This window comes from Phalacrocorax aristotelis, chromosome 3 (assembly GCF_949628215.1).
Source record: "Phalacrocorax aristotelis chromosome 3, bGulAri2.1, whole genome shotgun sequence".
Taxonomy (NCBI): domain Eukaryota; kingdom Metazoa; phylum Chordata; class Aves; order Suliformes; family Phalacrocoracidae; genus Phalacrocorax; species Phalacrocorax aristotelis.
In genome coordinates, this window is record NC_134278.1 from 114466339 (window position 1) to 114483589 (window position 17251).

At 35.2% G+C, this 17251-nt stretch overlaps 1 protein-coding gene across 1 annotated transcript in view; it reads right to left on the minus strand.

Annotated features, from left to right (window-relative positions):
- DNAH8 (dynein axonemal heavy chain 8) overlaps positions 1 to 17251 on the minus strand; it is a 138688-nt gene that overhangs the window by 76178 nt on the left and 45259 nt on the right. Inside the window, exons 31-44 of the mRNA XM_075089890.1 lie at positions 15250 to 15490; positions 14020 to 14219; positions 12366 to 12519; positions 12098 to 12261; positions 11856 to 11958; positions 11164 to 11268; positions 10799 to 10960; positions 8687 to 8911; positions 7421 to 7593; positions 5412 to 5590; positions 3295 to 3482; positions 1333 to 1419; positions 1128 to 1235; positions 232 to 366 (exon numbers count right to left, since the gene is read on the minus strand). Coding sequence (XP_074945991.1) covers positions 232 to 366; positions 1128 to 1235; positions 1333 to 1419; positions 3295 to 3482; positions 5412 to 5590; positions 7421 to 7593; positions 8687 to 8911; positions 10799 to 10960; positions 11164 to 11268; positions 11856 to 11958; positions 12098 to 12261; positions 12366 to 12519; positions 14020 to 14219; positions 15250 to 15490 — 2224 coding nt within the window. The remainder of the gene's footprint in view (positions 1 to 231; positions 367 to 1127; positions 1236 to 1332; positions 1420 to 3294; positions 3483 to 5411; positions 5591 to 7420; positions 7594 to 8686; positions 8912 to 10798; positions 10961 to 11163; positions 11269 to 11855; positions 11959 to 12097; positions 12262 to 12365; positions 12520 to 14019; positions 14220 to 15249; positions 15491 to 17251) is intronic.

Genomic DNA, 17251 nt, shown 5'->3' on the forward strand with positions numbered 1-17251 from the left:
AGATTAAATGTCATACCTACAGCTAAGCCACTATTAACCTATTTGAGCCCTTGCACCCTGAGCACTGTTTCCAAGTAAATAAACTCTCATTGCTCTTTAATGATAACATGATGATTATCATGTTTCAATTTTTAAAGATGTTTGAGGTTTTTCTAATCTTCTACAAAACCCCATGAAATATCCAGTAGATTTGCCTATACATGGTGCTAAAATATTAAATTAGATTCTTACCAGCTTAGAAAGATTCATATCTCTTAGCCCTCTCATAACAATACTTAATTCGCTTTCGTTTGGCCTAGCCCTTTTCTGAGATCCGAGAGTCCTCAATACAGAAAGGATATTCCTCAGACCAAAGTCATAGTGGACCTAGAGAGTAGAAAAAGGCTTATGCATGAGTAACAAGTTCTCTAGCTTTATTTCATCAGTATATCAAAGCGTACTTGCATATTGTATAGTATAGTTGCATGGAAAAGGTACCTACAATGGGAATTGCTCCTGTTGTTTAGGAATTATTCCGTTAAAATAAATGAAGGATAATTAGGCTATTTTCAGGAGGGGAGGTTATAAGGTTTTTCTTTTCTAATATAAATGTAATTGACTTCACCATTTATAATGCCATATAGCAATTATTTTGTAGATCCCTATAGCAGGGTTCAAAAAAAAAAAAAATAGTTCCACTCCAGACTGGGTCTTTCCAACCAAGGCAGCTTAAAGCCAAGACCTCCGAACAAAGCAGATTAAATAAAACTTGGGAGGTTCCTCCTGTGGTTTCCAATTTCCAGTTACTTCCTGTAGCCCTAGATAATTCTTACGGAGAAATTACACGACCAGGTTAATTATTACCGGGCTGCCATGTTCAGGCACAGAACCTCATGCACTTGCAACTTCAAACTATCATTCTTTAACAATTAAACAAATGTGTGTATGTGACTACATAAACATGAATTAACACAGTTATTTGTAAAAAAAAGTTTGTAGAGATATTTCTTTGAACTGTATTTAAACTACTTCAATATTTTGTAAAAAGCATAAAAGTGGTGCTTCAAAACCAATCTGCACAAACCAAAACCTAAGGGATTGTATTGTGTAAATATGAAGACAAAGAGGAAGGGGATACGAAATGCTACCTGCTTAGTGAGCTGCTCCTCGCAAAGTTTATAAAGAACAAAGAATTTCTGAGACAAGACCACATTATCAATAAATCCGTAACTTGCTAGCTTAACTCTTATAATTATCTGAAATACAATTTTTTAATAAATTCCATTAGTTTTTCTGAGGATAGGTAAGCCAAGTAAAATACATTTTTTCTTTCAGTTCCATCAGTAATTGTACCTGTCTATCTGGAACCATCATTGCAACAGTTCTAAACTGAATTTTGAGATTTTCTGGTAGTTCTTGACGTCCAGCATATCCAGGATTCTATATAAGAAAACATACTGCATTATTATTAACAATAGTCAAAATATCATCCTTTTTACTGTTCAGTAAGAGTAAATTTATACATAAATACCTAGATCTGTTCAGGGTTAGAACTCTTGTCTACTAATGGTTAATATGTGAAGAAAAAAAACTTCAACCATAACTACAAATTTAATAACCTATGCATAATTGCCGGGGTAGTAACTGAATTTCTTTATTGTAACAAGTCAGCAATTGTAATTTTAAAATTTCATGGAATACAATCTACTTGGTTGATTTCTTCTAGTGTATTTTCAATGTAAATAAAGTCATCATTACCATTTTGCAGAAGAGGTAGGGGTTTTTTAACACATGAAAAATTCAGTGTCTAGCAAGAACCAAAATAATAATAACAATAAGCAGTCTACAGTGAAGAAATATGAGGATGTCCTTTCCTATTTCTTGTGTCTAAAAGGCTAGCCTTAAAGTACAGAATCTCACTGAACATTTAATAGTTTGTGCGTGAAATCTAGACACTGAAGTAATAATCATATAAGAAACTGTAATTCTCTTTAGTGACAGAACTGGTTTTAATAATGGCTCAGGAATACACAGAGAAGATTTTTTTAATGACACAGTAAAAACAACACAGTCAACAAAATGAAAACATGAAAACTTTACAACAAAATCATATGACAGAATATTTTAATAACCAAGAAAGTTTTACTAATAGAAGATTTTTGGAAACTTGCTGCCAATATGAGGAATAACTCTGACACTTAAGAAATTAGAAGCAGTCAAAAGATACTTATGACCTCCTCAGTTATTATCCTGCACTCAAACAAGCAGGTGAAGATTTTAATTTCCCATAAAGTCACCTTGGATTGTCATCTGCCTTGGCATTAGGAAACATGAGATTACAGGAATTAGTGCTATGAAGTCTCAGAAACCCTATGGCAACAAGACAACATACTTGGAATGTTAATATTCTAAATCAAGGAGTCTGTTTCTCCCTTGGGTAATGGTTGGTAACTGGTGTAAAATTATATGTACTGCCTTGCATACCTTTTTTGCACAGATTATCCATTCAGCTGTGGGACCTGACTTCAACCTATATACACTGCAAGTCTTTTTCACAAGTAGTCATTATAAGAAAGGCAACAATGTATCTCAGATACCACTCAAAAACTTCATGATACAAGAACCACAGCTCTGTGGTAACACCTGCGCTCATTCCAGGATAGACATACAGAGCAGAAGGGGCCCATTTACCACAGAAGGCCAAAAGTTTACATCCAGCATAGTATTTAGCAGTTTAGACGCATCCTGTACCAACAAATGAAAGGATCTGATAATTTTTAGCACAGGTTTTCAAAAGACCTGTTGTCACCACAGTACAAGGAGAGTGGTTTATTCCAGAATCATCATACTTGTCTTCTGTAAATCAGCTTGAAGAATTCTTTTCATATATACACATGTAAAATACCATTACATGAGACATACGACTTTGAAAAATGTCTTTCCTATATCTCATGCTTTAAGTGAGTGTTCTTTTTTTTTTCCTACAGTATCTTTCTCACTAATACTATTAAAGCATTTCAAGCTAAGGGTCCTCTCAGTGAGCACAGAGAATTCTAGAAGTTTGACCAAACTCTTAATCTACACAATGAATTGCAATACAGTAATGAAGGGATGTAATTATAAACCTTTTCAATAATCTTAAAATAAAACTGAAAGCATGCAAGTCATGACAATCAGATTATTTATATGTTTCAGCAGTTTAGTCTAATTCCATAGCAAGTGTCAATTAATAAAATCAGTTATTTTCACCTTGCCATTTAATTAACTTGTATATGGCATAATTTGTCACTTCTCTGGAATTATTACTACATTTACCATTGTTAGGAAAATCCCAAACTCTGGATTTAAATCTACACAGTCTCCATCAGAAAAAATGAACTGCTTTTTTCTTTCCTTTCTTGCTGTTAAAATAATATAGATTTGCTGTGCTGCTACTGACAAAACAGGCAACTCAATTCGGTTGAATTCGTCAAAACATCCCCAAGATCCAGACTGTGCAAGACCTAAAACAGGGACAGAAAAATGTATTATCTATTGTTCTTCATGCATATTTGAAATATCTTAACTAGATGACTTTTCCTTCAAATAATTAAATAAGATCAGGGGGGTTTATTGCCTTGTGGCCAAGGCCTATCTTCCTCCAATCCACCTGACTATTTCCATATCAATCCGAATTAATATTTCATTTATACAAAATGCTTAAAAGTGAATCAAAATCAGAAAAAAGCCTTTTGATATCTTAGGGCATTTGGCAGATCTTTCTTCCAGATCCTTCTGTGAATGTAGCCATTTATTGTAAAGCAGCAATTCAATTTGCAAAAATTGTATTATTAATCTGAAAACAAAATGCCCTAGGTGTTACAACAAAAAACACCTCAAGTATTTTATTCTCATTTGGGTCTTCCAGCCTTCACAATGCTTTTAAATTACTTTTAACTTGCCTCTTATAAATCAGAAAGGTTAAAATTAAAAATCGAAATTATTTTTGCACTAACTAGGAGTTTAAATAAAACTCTGAATCTCACAAGACAGAAAATACTGATCTTAGAGCATAGATCACCATGGATAAGCATTACCATTTTAAGTCCACACTAAACTACAAGTTTTTCATGTAAAGGTACAGGATATTAACAACATGCAAAGAGTGGACAATGCTCTGTGTGAGCTTGTCTAGGAAAGAAAGGAAGACAGAGAAAGAAAATGGAAAGATAAATCTAGTAGCACAATATTAATAACAATAACATTTTCATAAAGCATTAACTTTACAGGTGCCTAATTTCAGTTTGGAAAAGTAACATGTATTTAGTAGCAGCTAAGAGAATATTTGTTCCTGTAGCAGCTATTTATGAGAAAATTTTTAGCAGCATTTTTTCCAAATGATATTGAAGTACCAGTAGGCGGTAGGTTTCTTTCATGTACACTGAAAGATAGATATTTAACAGTGAAAAACTTATCCAATGCATGCAGTGTATACTATTATTACGCAGTTAAGACTAAATCACTTTAAAGGGATTCTGTCACATACTCAAGGATTTTTTAAAAATTTGAATAGCTTGACTTTCAAAGGGACAATATGTTTATAAACCCTCAGCTTTAGGCACTTTTATGCCACAATCATTTGCTTGCAAAAAAAAAAAAAGTTTCACCTTGCTTCTCAATACATACTATTACATATAATACAATAACTTTAAAATATGAGCTGACAGAAGCCCATGTGGTTCTTGTTCCTTTATCTGGAACAGAACTCCATGCAGCAGTACGGGCTTGGTGCTGACCACCTGCAAAGCAGTTTTGCAGAAAATGACCTGGTGTCCTGCTTAACAACTAATGGAGCATGAATCAGAACTATGCCCTTGTAGCAAAGGAAGCCAGCTGCATATTGGGCAAGAGTATAGCAAGCAGACTGAGGAAAATCATTGTTTGCCTGTACTTTGCACTTGAGATAGCAGCTGGAGCACTGTATCCAGTTTGGGGCTTACCAGTAGAGGAGAGACATTGATATATTTGCATAAGTCCAGCAGATGGCTGCCATAATGGTCAGTGGCTGGAGGACGTGACACAGAGGGAGAGACTGAGAGAATATGATTTGTTGAGCCTGAAGAGCAAGCTAAGGGGAAAGCCTATTGCTGTTCATAACGAGCTAACAGGAGGCACTGAGAAATTGGAGCCAGGCTCTTCTCAGAGGTGCAGCGGAAGAAGAAAAGACAATGGACACAGGTTTCAACGTGGGAAATTCCAAATCAATGGAAGTATAAAAATATGGTACCATGAGGATGGTCAAACACTTGAACAGGGGCACAGAGGTTTTGTGGGACGTCCATCCCTGCAGATACCTAAAGCCCAACATGAATAAGGTCCTGAGCAACCTGTTCTAACTGCACCTGCTAAATGACCTGTGGGGGTTTCTTCTATCCTACATGAAGAAGTCTTACCTTTGAAAATCCTACCCAAACCTCTGAAGTCCATTTGATCAGAGCAGTTAAAGACTACTACATATTTTCCCAGAGCCTTTCCCATGTCTTTCGTCGTTTCTGTTTTACCAGTTCCAGCTGGTCCTGCTGGAGCTCCTCCCATGTTCATTCCCAAAGCCTGCGCTAAAGTTATATAGCACCTATAAATGTTAATCCATATTAATTTATTAAGTCATATGAAAGATACATGAGTGTATATATAAGATAACAATGAGGTTTGCGATAGATTTTACACTCTTATGTTGAAACACTACTTCTTCATAAAGCAGTTCCATTGATTTCCGTAAGTGCAGGCAGTTCAGAGTGGTAAGAGTGACAAAATACAGCATTTAATTATTACTTGTAAAAGAAAAAAATTTCATCCAGTATTAATCTAGTTTGTTACAAACTGTGAATATTAGAGGAGCTAAAAAATGAATGCACACCACATAAAGGAATTTCATTCACTCTTTTTGCAGCTATAAAGAGCAGATTCTGCTGTTGAATTCTGCCACCTCAACATATTCTGCAGTATCCTAACCTGTATACATTTCATTAGGTTAGGTTACCTTTGTCTAAATCCTCAAGTGTGAAAGACTAAGGATATATGGCCCCTTCCACAATTATGGGTAAAAAAATCTTTACAATTCTAAGAAAAAAACCCTAAGCTTTACCTTTTTTTTTACTTTTTTTAAAAAAAAAAAGTCTTAAAAAGCTTAGGTGAGTGTTTTTGTTATATATGAGTCTTAGTTACAATTTTCATTCATGAAAAAGTATGGAACACTAAAGGAATTAATTAGAAAGTTCCTATACAAATGATGGGATATCTTCACTGTCAAATCAACTCAACATACTTGAGAAGTATTTCTAACTAAGGTACTTCTGGTTTTAATCCATAATTGAACAGAGTTTAATAACTAACTATTTCCTACAGAACTAGAATCACTATAATATATTACGCCAAACTTGCACTGCAGGAAGCTTGATGCTTTCCAACAGTAAGAAACTTTAAAGTGACAAAGGTTTTACTTGCATAGTTCTGTTGGGGTCAAGGCAAATTTTCAGGTAAAATCTAAATTTTGCATCAAAAATACTTGATTGTTGAGGGCAGTACAGTTCACTGCAGAAATGTACTGAACTTTCCATATTGTCACAGCAGTCCTACCTCTTTTGGAGAAATAAAGGTGTTCAAAAAGCCGTACAGTCACATACTCCACATAGGTAGCAAAGTGAATGACTGTAGAATGGAAATTATTTTTGGTTCTTGAGGGGATGTTTTTGCAAGTGAAGTATCTTTTCGCCTACAATTTTCCCATTTGGTCAGAAGTGACTTCTCAAGAAAGGAATAAATGGAGGAAGAATTTTGACAAGAATTGTCAAAGAATGGCAAATAAATTTCTTTGGCCAAAAAATTCCCAAGAGGAAAAAAGAAAAATAGTTCTCATTGTTAAGCCATATTTGAAACAAAATTAACGGTCATTTGCTTGCCTGGCTACAGAAGAATAGCAAGCGAATGCATACAGCTGGGACTTTGTCAACATCTAGATTCTTACAGACAAGCCTAAATTGTTTCCTAGTACTAAAAAGACAACAGACACTGACTGGTTGTCTTAGACTTTTCAGGACACAAAATCTGTATAGGATCCCTTATTACAGAATTTTGAATATTTGACCTAATCTTTACTTCAGTATAGAAATACTGCTAAACTATACATTACTATATAACCTTAAAATTACTAATTTCTGTTACCAGATCTTTTTTTAAGACTGGGCAGTGATAAAACTTTTCTAGGAATTAATAAGTATACAAATCAGCGAGACACTTATTTTACCTTTTCTAAAAGAGTATGATTAAGCAAATGTATGAGAAGATTTTCATGAACAACCTATCCCACACAGGACATAATTCAGAATGTACCTCTCTGGAGGTATATGTTTAATAAACACTATATATATTAAAATTATTCATTATGCATAATCAGTTTTCTAACCTGTCTGTTAGAGGTGTTATAACCAGACGATCAGTGCAACCCAGAAATTCATTTTGGTAGACAAAATCAACATCTGTAATGGATACCAAGACTTGATCCACATCCTCTTTAAAGTAGAATCTAGACTGCTTTAACCATTCAAAATCAGTTGGTGTTTTGATGTGCATTTTTACCTTAAAGGAAAGTAAATAAGTGTTTATGTTATAACTGAGAATCCATACTTATTGTCTTTGATAACTGTGCTAAAATGCTTATTTGTGTGAGAATAATGAGTGATTATTCAGGTTAAAGTTCCTATGTAAGTAAACTGAAATACATATAAGCATTACATAATATGTTCAGATATATGCTAAACTGATATTTAAAAAATGTCCTGATCACTTAACCTGATCTTTACAACATCTGTGTTAATCAAATAAATCATAAATGGCTTTAGTGGTACAGCCCACCCTCCAAGTAAAATTGGCAAACAACACACTGCTAAATCCACCAAACACACTGGAACAAAGAGCATGATGAAAGAAGGATCTGATTGAGGCATGGAAGGCAAATTTTGTAGAATCTAATAAGCTTGTGTCAGCAGCAGTAAAAATATGTGAGAGATGTAATGTTGATGGATGGCATTCCTCAAAGAATGTAAAAAATTTAAGAGAGTCTAAAATGTTCAAGGATAAGATTAGCATTATCTGTTGACTTTAGTAGGGTTTTTTGTTTGCTTGTCTTCCATGTATTCTCCTTGGAAACCAGAAAGAGAATCCCAGTAGCCTGCTCTCTGAGGGAGTAGGAGAGACAGAAAGAAGAAACGAGGAGATATGGAAGATGTTGCTATCATTGCTGTAACTCTAGAAGGGGTGGAGCTGAAGTGCGAACTACTGAGATTCTGTAACAAGCCATGAGGATGACGATAAAGCTACAACACCCTCAGCAGACTCAACTTTTTTAGTCATGCAAATAAGAGTAATACAACAGGTTTTCAAAGAAAGGACAGACTAAAAGGGTTTTGTCTATCAAAACAATTCCGTGGAAGAAGTGGTAAATTGTAATATTCTAAGTGTAAAGCTTTGGAGTAAATATTTATACGACAGGACCGATGAATTTTATTCTAGTTCAAGAAAAAATGTACTGTTTTTACTACAATTAGATTATGGACATCTCTGTCTTACAAACACATGCGTATACATGTATAACTGTAGCTACCACTTGTAAGAAAAAATTTTTATGACAGAAAATGCATTTAATTGTCAGAAATCAAAATCTGTACTTTACCAAATCATCAAAAATATCACGCTGATGCACATGAATGGTAATAAGCGTTTCAAATTTCACTCTGTCAAACTTTGAAAGATCATGTGTGGTCTGGCTAATTAACATATTCAGAATCTCCAGAAATCTCTCATTGGTTACTTGCATGATTTTTCTGTCCTCTTTAGCATTTTGTAGAGCTTCTTCTGAATCACGTGTCCACAACATTTGAATTCCCAGTAATCCAACCTACAAATTTAATATGTGAAAAAAATACAAAAGAATCATATGCTGAACACTAGCCTTGTTTAGAAGCCTAAGGTATAACAGGAACAATAAATTATGGTGTAGAGAGTCCCAAATTATCACTACACCCAGCATGATGCCGTCTCACCAGGATACTGCACCTGAGTTATTTGGTTCTGCTGTAGTACTAGAAACTCCTGAAAAAAACATCTTAAAACTTTTATGAAAATTTGTCACATACTGAGATACACACAAATTAAGGACGATTCTCAGTTTCACTTGTGGTCGCTTAGTGTACTCCAGTATCACAAACATAAACAGGTCTTTAGTTGTGGGGAGAAGTTGTTCTGAAAATTTTCCATTGCCAATTTGTAGCTAATTAAAGAACATTTAAAAAAATGCTGTGCATTTCTACTGAACATGGGATGGACTGCTATCTTTCTAACATGGTGTCATTACTGGAGAACAGCCTAGAGCACATTGAACTACAAGTTGGTTTGCTTCCAAATCCAAATCCAATCTAGAGAGTTACAGAAAGTTGCATGTAAACTACAGTCTCAGATTAATTTTGATTTACAATATCAGGCACACCCGTGACAACACAGGATAGATGCGGACTGGATCAATACATTTTCCCCCCACATTTCTACGTTTACAAAGTACCAAGTCCTAAAAATTTTACTAACCCACTCTTTTGACTTTTCTATTCCTCTATACCTGTAGTGAATTTATGAATACAGAGATTGCGTAGCACGAAATCTCACACCATTTTAGAATCATTAGGCTATCATCAGTAGGGTCTAAAACAAATTTATTTTAGAATGACTGATTAGTCAGAGGAAAAAAAGTCTTGTTGTGACTTTTTCATGCTACCTATAACCAAACCTTCTGAGACAGGAAAAAGGCAGTTTGAAGGAAACATTTCAAATATTTGTCAGTATTTTGCCCAATTTCTTCTCTGTCCTATAACACAGCTTTTCTTTCTGTGTACTTTAAATTTGTTGGCCAAAATCTGTTTTGTTCTTCTCCCCAACCCCTGCCCCTTCTAACACAAATAATTCCTTGAACTTAAAAACATTTGTATTAGCAACATTTGGATAGGAAAGAAGATCTTTGCAGATGGTAATAAAGCCACTTCAAAATGTCTGACATGTAAACAAGACTGACGGTCCTTACTTACTTAAAGAAAAGTAGTAGATTTTAAAATAAATACTGCTAGATAATACACATTTATGTCATAAATACAGCTTTAAGATAATTCTATTAAATATTTAAGTGTACTGATTTTTTTTTAATTAGCAACGTATTGGCCAGTTTTAATAATTGCAGGATTTCTGTAAAAAAAAAATCACACCCAGCACCATACTGATTAGCAAATTAGAGTTAGAATTTGTACAGGATGGGAAACAATTCATTACTTGCTAATGAAATTTATGAATTATCAGTAAGATGAAGGCGTATCTAGGCAAACTAGAATCCTTCAAGATAGGCTTCTACTAGGACTGCATTATCATAATGAGAAATATATTAACATGGATATATAATCATAGCCACAGCTCTTGTAATCTTAAATTATGAGAGAAAAATCAATCTGCACATGAAACTTTATTTGCATCTGAAAGGGGTTCAATATCCATCACAGAAAATATAAACTCTACTTTATATTCTCCAAGAGAAGAAAAAATGTAATTTTAAAGTAGATTAAGAGAAAAATATTATGCTATATATAAGGTACCAAAATTGAAGTCATTAAGGATTGCCTTCTAATGAGTAGCTCCATACCCTTGTTTCCTCCATGAAAACTTCCTCATATAGACAACCCTATATGCTATTTACATCTCACCTCCCCAACCCAGACTGCACACACAAATCTACATCCTGTAATCTCACCTGTGCTGGGAAGTGATTAAGAAAATTCAGCAACTGATATCCTGGGTCACTAATTTGGTAATATGCTGCCCTAATTATGCCATGCAATGATATCTGCTGCACATGCAATAAATCCTGCAACCAAATTTCTACTGGTCCTTTCGCAATCACTGGAGTGTCCAACTGAAAAATTAATAAAAGTAAAAGGTACAAAACAGAACCTAACTACCAATGTTCTGTTCAAGAACCTTAGTTACCAGTTACTAAATTTATATTCAAGACAACTACAGATTTAATTTCAATAAACATACATATGCTCAAGAATAGAATGATTTATCTATTAACAACATTTGGGGGGGGGGGGGGGAAGAAATTAAAAGAATTACTGGAATTTTTTCTCCTTCTCTTGATATGACTGCCAATACACGATCATAATCCTTTGGGTGAAACTCTACTTCATTTATATTGTCAGATATGGAAGGCAGATGTGGCTGTAAGGATAATTCAGAAGTCATTCAATATAAATATATAAACTCAGCAAACAGAAAAGAAGTCTCAAGATCTCAATAAGGTTATCCTGCAAAGGTTCATCTGAACCTACAGATTAATTTCAGGGCATCTGTAGGTGATAATTACAGAAATGACTGTGTAGGATTTTATCTCCATTTGCTGTTTTTTTACAGTTTCCAGTGGTGATCTAGCAGAACAGACACCAGCTATTGTGTGAGATCAACTATTTTGTCTCAACCAACCCTCAGGAACAATCCAGACTAGTCGGACAAATTTTGCAATATGCAAAACAGGGAAGTCTCATAGCATCTGCTCTGTTAGTTTAGTTGTGAAAGGACCAAGCAGCAAATCACTTGATGGGACCATATTCTACTGTTACGAATTCTGAAGACTTTTTAAAATTACACAAATCCATTTCATATTTTGTTAAAAACTAAAGAGCAAGAAACAAAAATTTTTCTCAAAGTTTATAGGAGGAAAATGGTCACATTTTAATTAATTAAATGCTTTTCCATATTCTTTTTTTGTTGTTGTTATAAGCAGAAAAAAAATATCGCTAAGATTCTACCTGAATTGTATGAGAATCACTTGCTTGTCCAAGAATTTCAAGGAGGGCAGGATCAGAAACAAAAAAGAATCTAGGAAACAGTAGTCTTTTCTTCTCTAAGTACCTTTAAAATTGAACAGGATTTTTATTAGAATATTTTAGCACTTCAATTTTTTCTACATAAGAGTGAAAGTAAGACTGAAATACTATTAATATTTCATATTTTAAAATTAATAATGTATTAAAAATGAAACCATTCATACCCTGTAAGTGATTTCTGACATACTTCCAACTGTTCATGTAAATGAGGGAGAAGTTGCTCCATAGTTTCATCTCCGACACAGCAGTAAACTACATTTGGGTTTTCACGAGCACGTTGCATTATTCTTATCCATGATTTGTCAATATTCTGAAAACGCTTTGCTTCCTATACAGAGCAAAAACATAAGTACTTTCACAGCATAATCTGTTGGAAATTATTACACAGATAGCTCTTAAAGCAAAATAATAGGAAAGCACTGTAAATTTTACCTGGGGTAACTGTTTTGCAATATCTCCCCCTACGAAAACAGCTTCAAGATAAATCCAGAGGTTCTGCACAACCAGCCATTCTTCAATTATGTCTGTAGAGCTGCTTAGTTTATAAATCCAGCTCTGAATTTCTTTTTTAAATGGTGTACTGTATCTAAAAAAGGAGGAGAAGCAGAAATTATTTAATTCTAAATAAAACTATTTAAAAATAAATACTTACAATGGTGAAAAAAAACCCCAGACAACACTTGTTTCACTGTATTGGGTTTGCATGGCAAGGTTTTGTTAGCAGTGGGGCTACAGGGGTGGCTTCTGTGAGAAGCTCCTAGAAGATTTGCATGTGTCCAACAGAGCCAATGCCAGCTGGCTCCAAGACAGATCCACCGCTGGCCAAGGCCAAGCCCATCAGTGATGGTGGTAGCACCTCTGGGATAACTTATTTAAGGAGAAACAACTACAAGGGCAGAACTGCAGCTGAAGAGAGGAGTGCGAATATGTGAGAGGAACAACTCTGCAGACACCAAGGTCAATGAATAAGGAGGGAGAGGAGGTGCTCCAGGCACTGGAGCAGAGATTTGCCTGCTGCCCGTGGTGAAGACCATGGTGAGGCACACTGCTCCCCTGCAACCCATGGAGGTCCACGGTGGAGCAGACATCCACCTGCAGCCCTGGGAGGACCTCACACTGCATCAGGTGGATACCTGAAGGAGCATGTGACCCTGTGAGAAGCCCACACTGGAGCAGGCTCCTGGCAAGACCTGTGGCCCCATGAAGAAAGGAGCCCACGCTGGAGTGGGTTTGCTGGCAGGACTTGTGACCCCACAGGGGACCCACACTGGAGCAGTCTGCTCCTGAAGGACTGCACTCTGTGGAAGGGACCCACACTGGAGCAGTTCATGAAGAACTGCAGCCTGTGGGAAGGACTCACATTGGAAAAGTTTGTGGAGGACTGTCTCCTGTGGGAGGGACCCCATGCTAGAGTAGAAGAAGAGTGTGAGAAGGCCTCCTCCTGAGGAGGAAGGAGTGGCAGAGACAGCATGTGATTAACTGGCCACAATCCCCACTCTCCATCCCCCTGCACTGCTTGTGGCGGGGGAATGCGGTAGAGAATTTGGTCGTAAAGTTAAGCCCAAGAAGATGGGAGGAATGGGGGGGAAGGTGTTTTAAGATTTGGTTTTACTTCTTGTTACCCTACCCTGATTTGACTGGTAATAAATTAAATTAATTTTCCCCAACTTGAGGCTGTTTTGCCCGTGACGGTAACTGCGGAGTGATCCCCCTGTCCTCATCTCAACCCTTGACCCTTTCACTGTATTTTTCTCTCCCCTGTGCAGCTGAGGCAGCGAGTGACGGAGTGTCTTTGGTGGGCACCTGGTGTCCAGCCAGGATCAACCCACTGTTTTCACTTGGAGCAAGAAGAATCTTGTGGAAAGTTTCTACCAGCTTGATTACACTCAAATATATTGAGACAACAGTTTGCTACTAATACATAAAAGTCTTCCACTTGAGGAAGTTTTTCATTAGACATTGTAACATTCTTTTTCATTAAAAAATAATATTCCATTCAAATTTACTGCTGATTTAGTCTGATAACAGTACAGTTCCTATCTCAGTGAGTTTCTGAAAATACCATACACAATCAATTTAGAAGTACCTATTGGTCAGTAAAGAGCCAAGAATCATTAAACTGTCCTCCATCAATGTTATAATTTCTGATGATTCAGTTCCCTTTAACAGTAACTCTCCTCTCCCTTTGAATGATGAAAAGCTCAGAATTTGGCATCCCCAAATGTCAGCTATTTGAGAAAGTTTGGCTTCGATATCCTTTTCCTTTGTAGCTGATATGCATATATCCTGCAAACAAAGAACGATGTTTTAGAATCTTCATTCTTCAGAAAATAAATCTTTCCTAATATTACACATCTAGTAATAGAATATTTAAAAACAATATATGAAATTTTATAAAATAGTATAGAAATATGTCACACAAATGCAGATATCACACTACCGATTTTACTCATTCAAATTACATGTACAAATAACTGGAAAGTGCACACTTGGAAATGCATGGATATACCATTTCTGTAGCTTTACATTTTGTTATTTCTGCATAATAAGATTTCTGAATCATCATTTCTACAAGGTGTAGGATAATGACGTAGACTCACCACCAGATGAACTCTCAACCCTACCACATTTTAATTTATAGAATCACAAATCACAGAATAGTTTAAGTTGGAAAGGTCATAAAGTCCAACATTCTATTCAAATCAGAGCTTAATTCAAAATTAAGCAGATCACCTTGAATGCTTTCATATAAATCAAGTATGAATATAACAATAGCTTTTGCATGCATATTTACCCTGTAAAACTTGAAAACTCCATTAAGAGTTTTTTCAGGTTATGTGGGGGCTTTTTTGAATTTGTATGGTTCAGAAGAAGCCCCAAAGATCTCAAAAGTATTCATATTAAATATTAGTAAGCATGAAGCCTTCCTCTAAAATTTCTGATTTATTTACAAATTAATTTACAAATTAACAAAGAGTTAAAAAATTAGGTGACCATGATCATTTGAAGTTTTGTCTGGCTTTTTTCCTGTTTAAAAAGAGCTAAGAAAATCACAGAAAATAGGCCCAGAAAGAATGTGAAGAGATTATGTAGAAATAAGTGTCCAAAGATTCCAGCTGCTACCTCTGTCTTTGATCATATGAATAAGAACTTCCAAACACAATATAAATTATTTTAAACTAGTGTGGTCTGACTGAGAGTCAAGGACTTTAATGAAGAAAAAAAAATTTAAAAAGGTGATCATTTTATAAGTAATCATATTATTTTTTGCGGAAAATATAAAATGAACAAGGAGAAAAGAAATGTAGGTACTTACCTCAATATCATCTTTAAATTTAAGAATTGGTGCGTCCATTATGTTTCGAAGGCAAAAGGAATCAGATTCTATATCAAATTGATGTCCTGTTGTTTCAGCAATACGATTCCAGTGTCTTTGCTTCATTGCTTTGTCAGTCATCATTTCCAACAAAGGACACGACTCACTAAAATCATCAATTTTTTTCTTGAGATCTAAAAATGCTTGCCAGTGTTGGAGTCCTTTAGGTAGTCTACGGCACCTGCAGTTGAGTTAAATTGATACAGTAGGAAATGCCTCTTTTGTCAGAATAGGAATTGTTTAAACATTTTAAAAACAGACAAAGAGATATGAATTAGTTTGTATTGAGGTCAACATTTTCTATGTAAAATAACTAATGCAAATGCTCTATTAACAAATCATAATATTTAAGAGTTTTAACCACTGATTTGTTCTTTGCAAATATACAGAAATATTGCAGTTTGCATTAAAACATAGCTTACCTTCTACTTATCATCAAAGCTCTTTATTGGCAAAAGAAAACCAAGGCAAAACCAGTTAAATTTCACATATGTAATCATTGTACAAAGACAATATTTACTTCAGTTTACAATATCAGTAATACACATGGCACATATTAATACACCTCTCTGGAGAGAGATGGGAAAATTAGAAAGATATGACCACCTTCTCTAATTTTGGTTAGTGTTGTTCCTGAAACTATCCACTAAGAAAATGAAAGTTATGTACTTTTAATGTGGTAAAACCCCAGGAAAGCAGTTAAATGACTACTCACCTCTTTGACCACACTTTTACAGAGCCTACACACTAAGAATTAAGCTGTTGACCCACCACAGGAATGTCCTAATATAAATGATAAAGTATATCCTTAGCAGGAAAAGTAATAAAGCCTAGGTCATATCTCCCTTGGTTTTGCATCCTTTGTCAATTACCTCCCTACCTCCCACTGATATAATTTCATATTTTCTGTAATCAGGTGGGATACAGCAGTCTGTGTCCAGTTTAGAGCGATGTTAGTGCTATGTGGTTGCCAGTACATTCATGTTGATTAGCTCCCCGGTTGCTGTCAAACAGAATGTTTAATACCTGCCTGCCTTTCCCTGAGTGGGAAAAGTAATTTGTGTCTCATTTTGGACTACTGTGAAGTTTTGACTTTTATAAAACTCATAGGCACTACAGGTTATTTTCTGAGAAATCTGCCTTGTTGAAATTTGAAACTATCCAATAGACTAAAAAAAAAAGTATTCAAGAATGCTGAAAAAGAGGAGCACACGCATGGTTGGACAATGACATCACAGATCACCTCAAAATGGAGAATGGAAGGAAACGATGGGTAAATAGATGGGATGTGTACTCAACAGCCTAAGAAAGAACTATTTATACTGCAGGTTTTTCTCTTTGCTGCAGTTACAAAAGTAATTGCCCTTTCATACACTTCTACTTGACCTACCTTAAATGAATGTCAGTTTCAGAGAGTAACATAATTTAGCTCTTGCAGAGCTCTGTATTTCAGCAATTAGATTTTAACATTATCTAAGATTGATTTAAAGCTGTTTTAATAGGCCTGCACTGCCCTATAACTGCAGTATACATATCCTCTAAAATAACAAGTACAAATGTACATGAATTAGTCATGCCTTTATTTTGGAAGTTAATAATGAAAGATTCTGGAATATTGTTCTAATAGGAGGACTAGGGGTGCAAAGCAAGTGCCAAGAAAGCTGGAGTTGGTTTAGGATGGAGCTTGCCAAGCTTATAAACAGGACTCTATCGGGTAGCAGGGGAGTTGAGGACTGCACTCAATGCAGTTATTCTGCTGTAAAATAATCCTTGCCCTATTATTCTATATTATATTTCTTCTCAAAATAATAAAGTACTTTTGAAAATGTTAGAGTTAAATTAAAAGATTAGAAACTATGTCTGAATCAAGCTAATTACATCTAATCCTCTCAACAGTGTCAAAATCATTTTAAGCTTTCAGCATTACTGCAATATTTGTAAC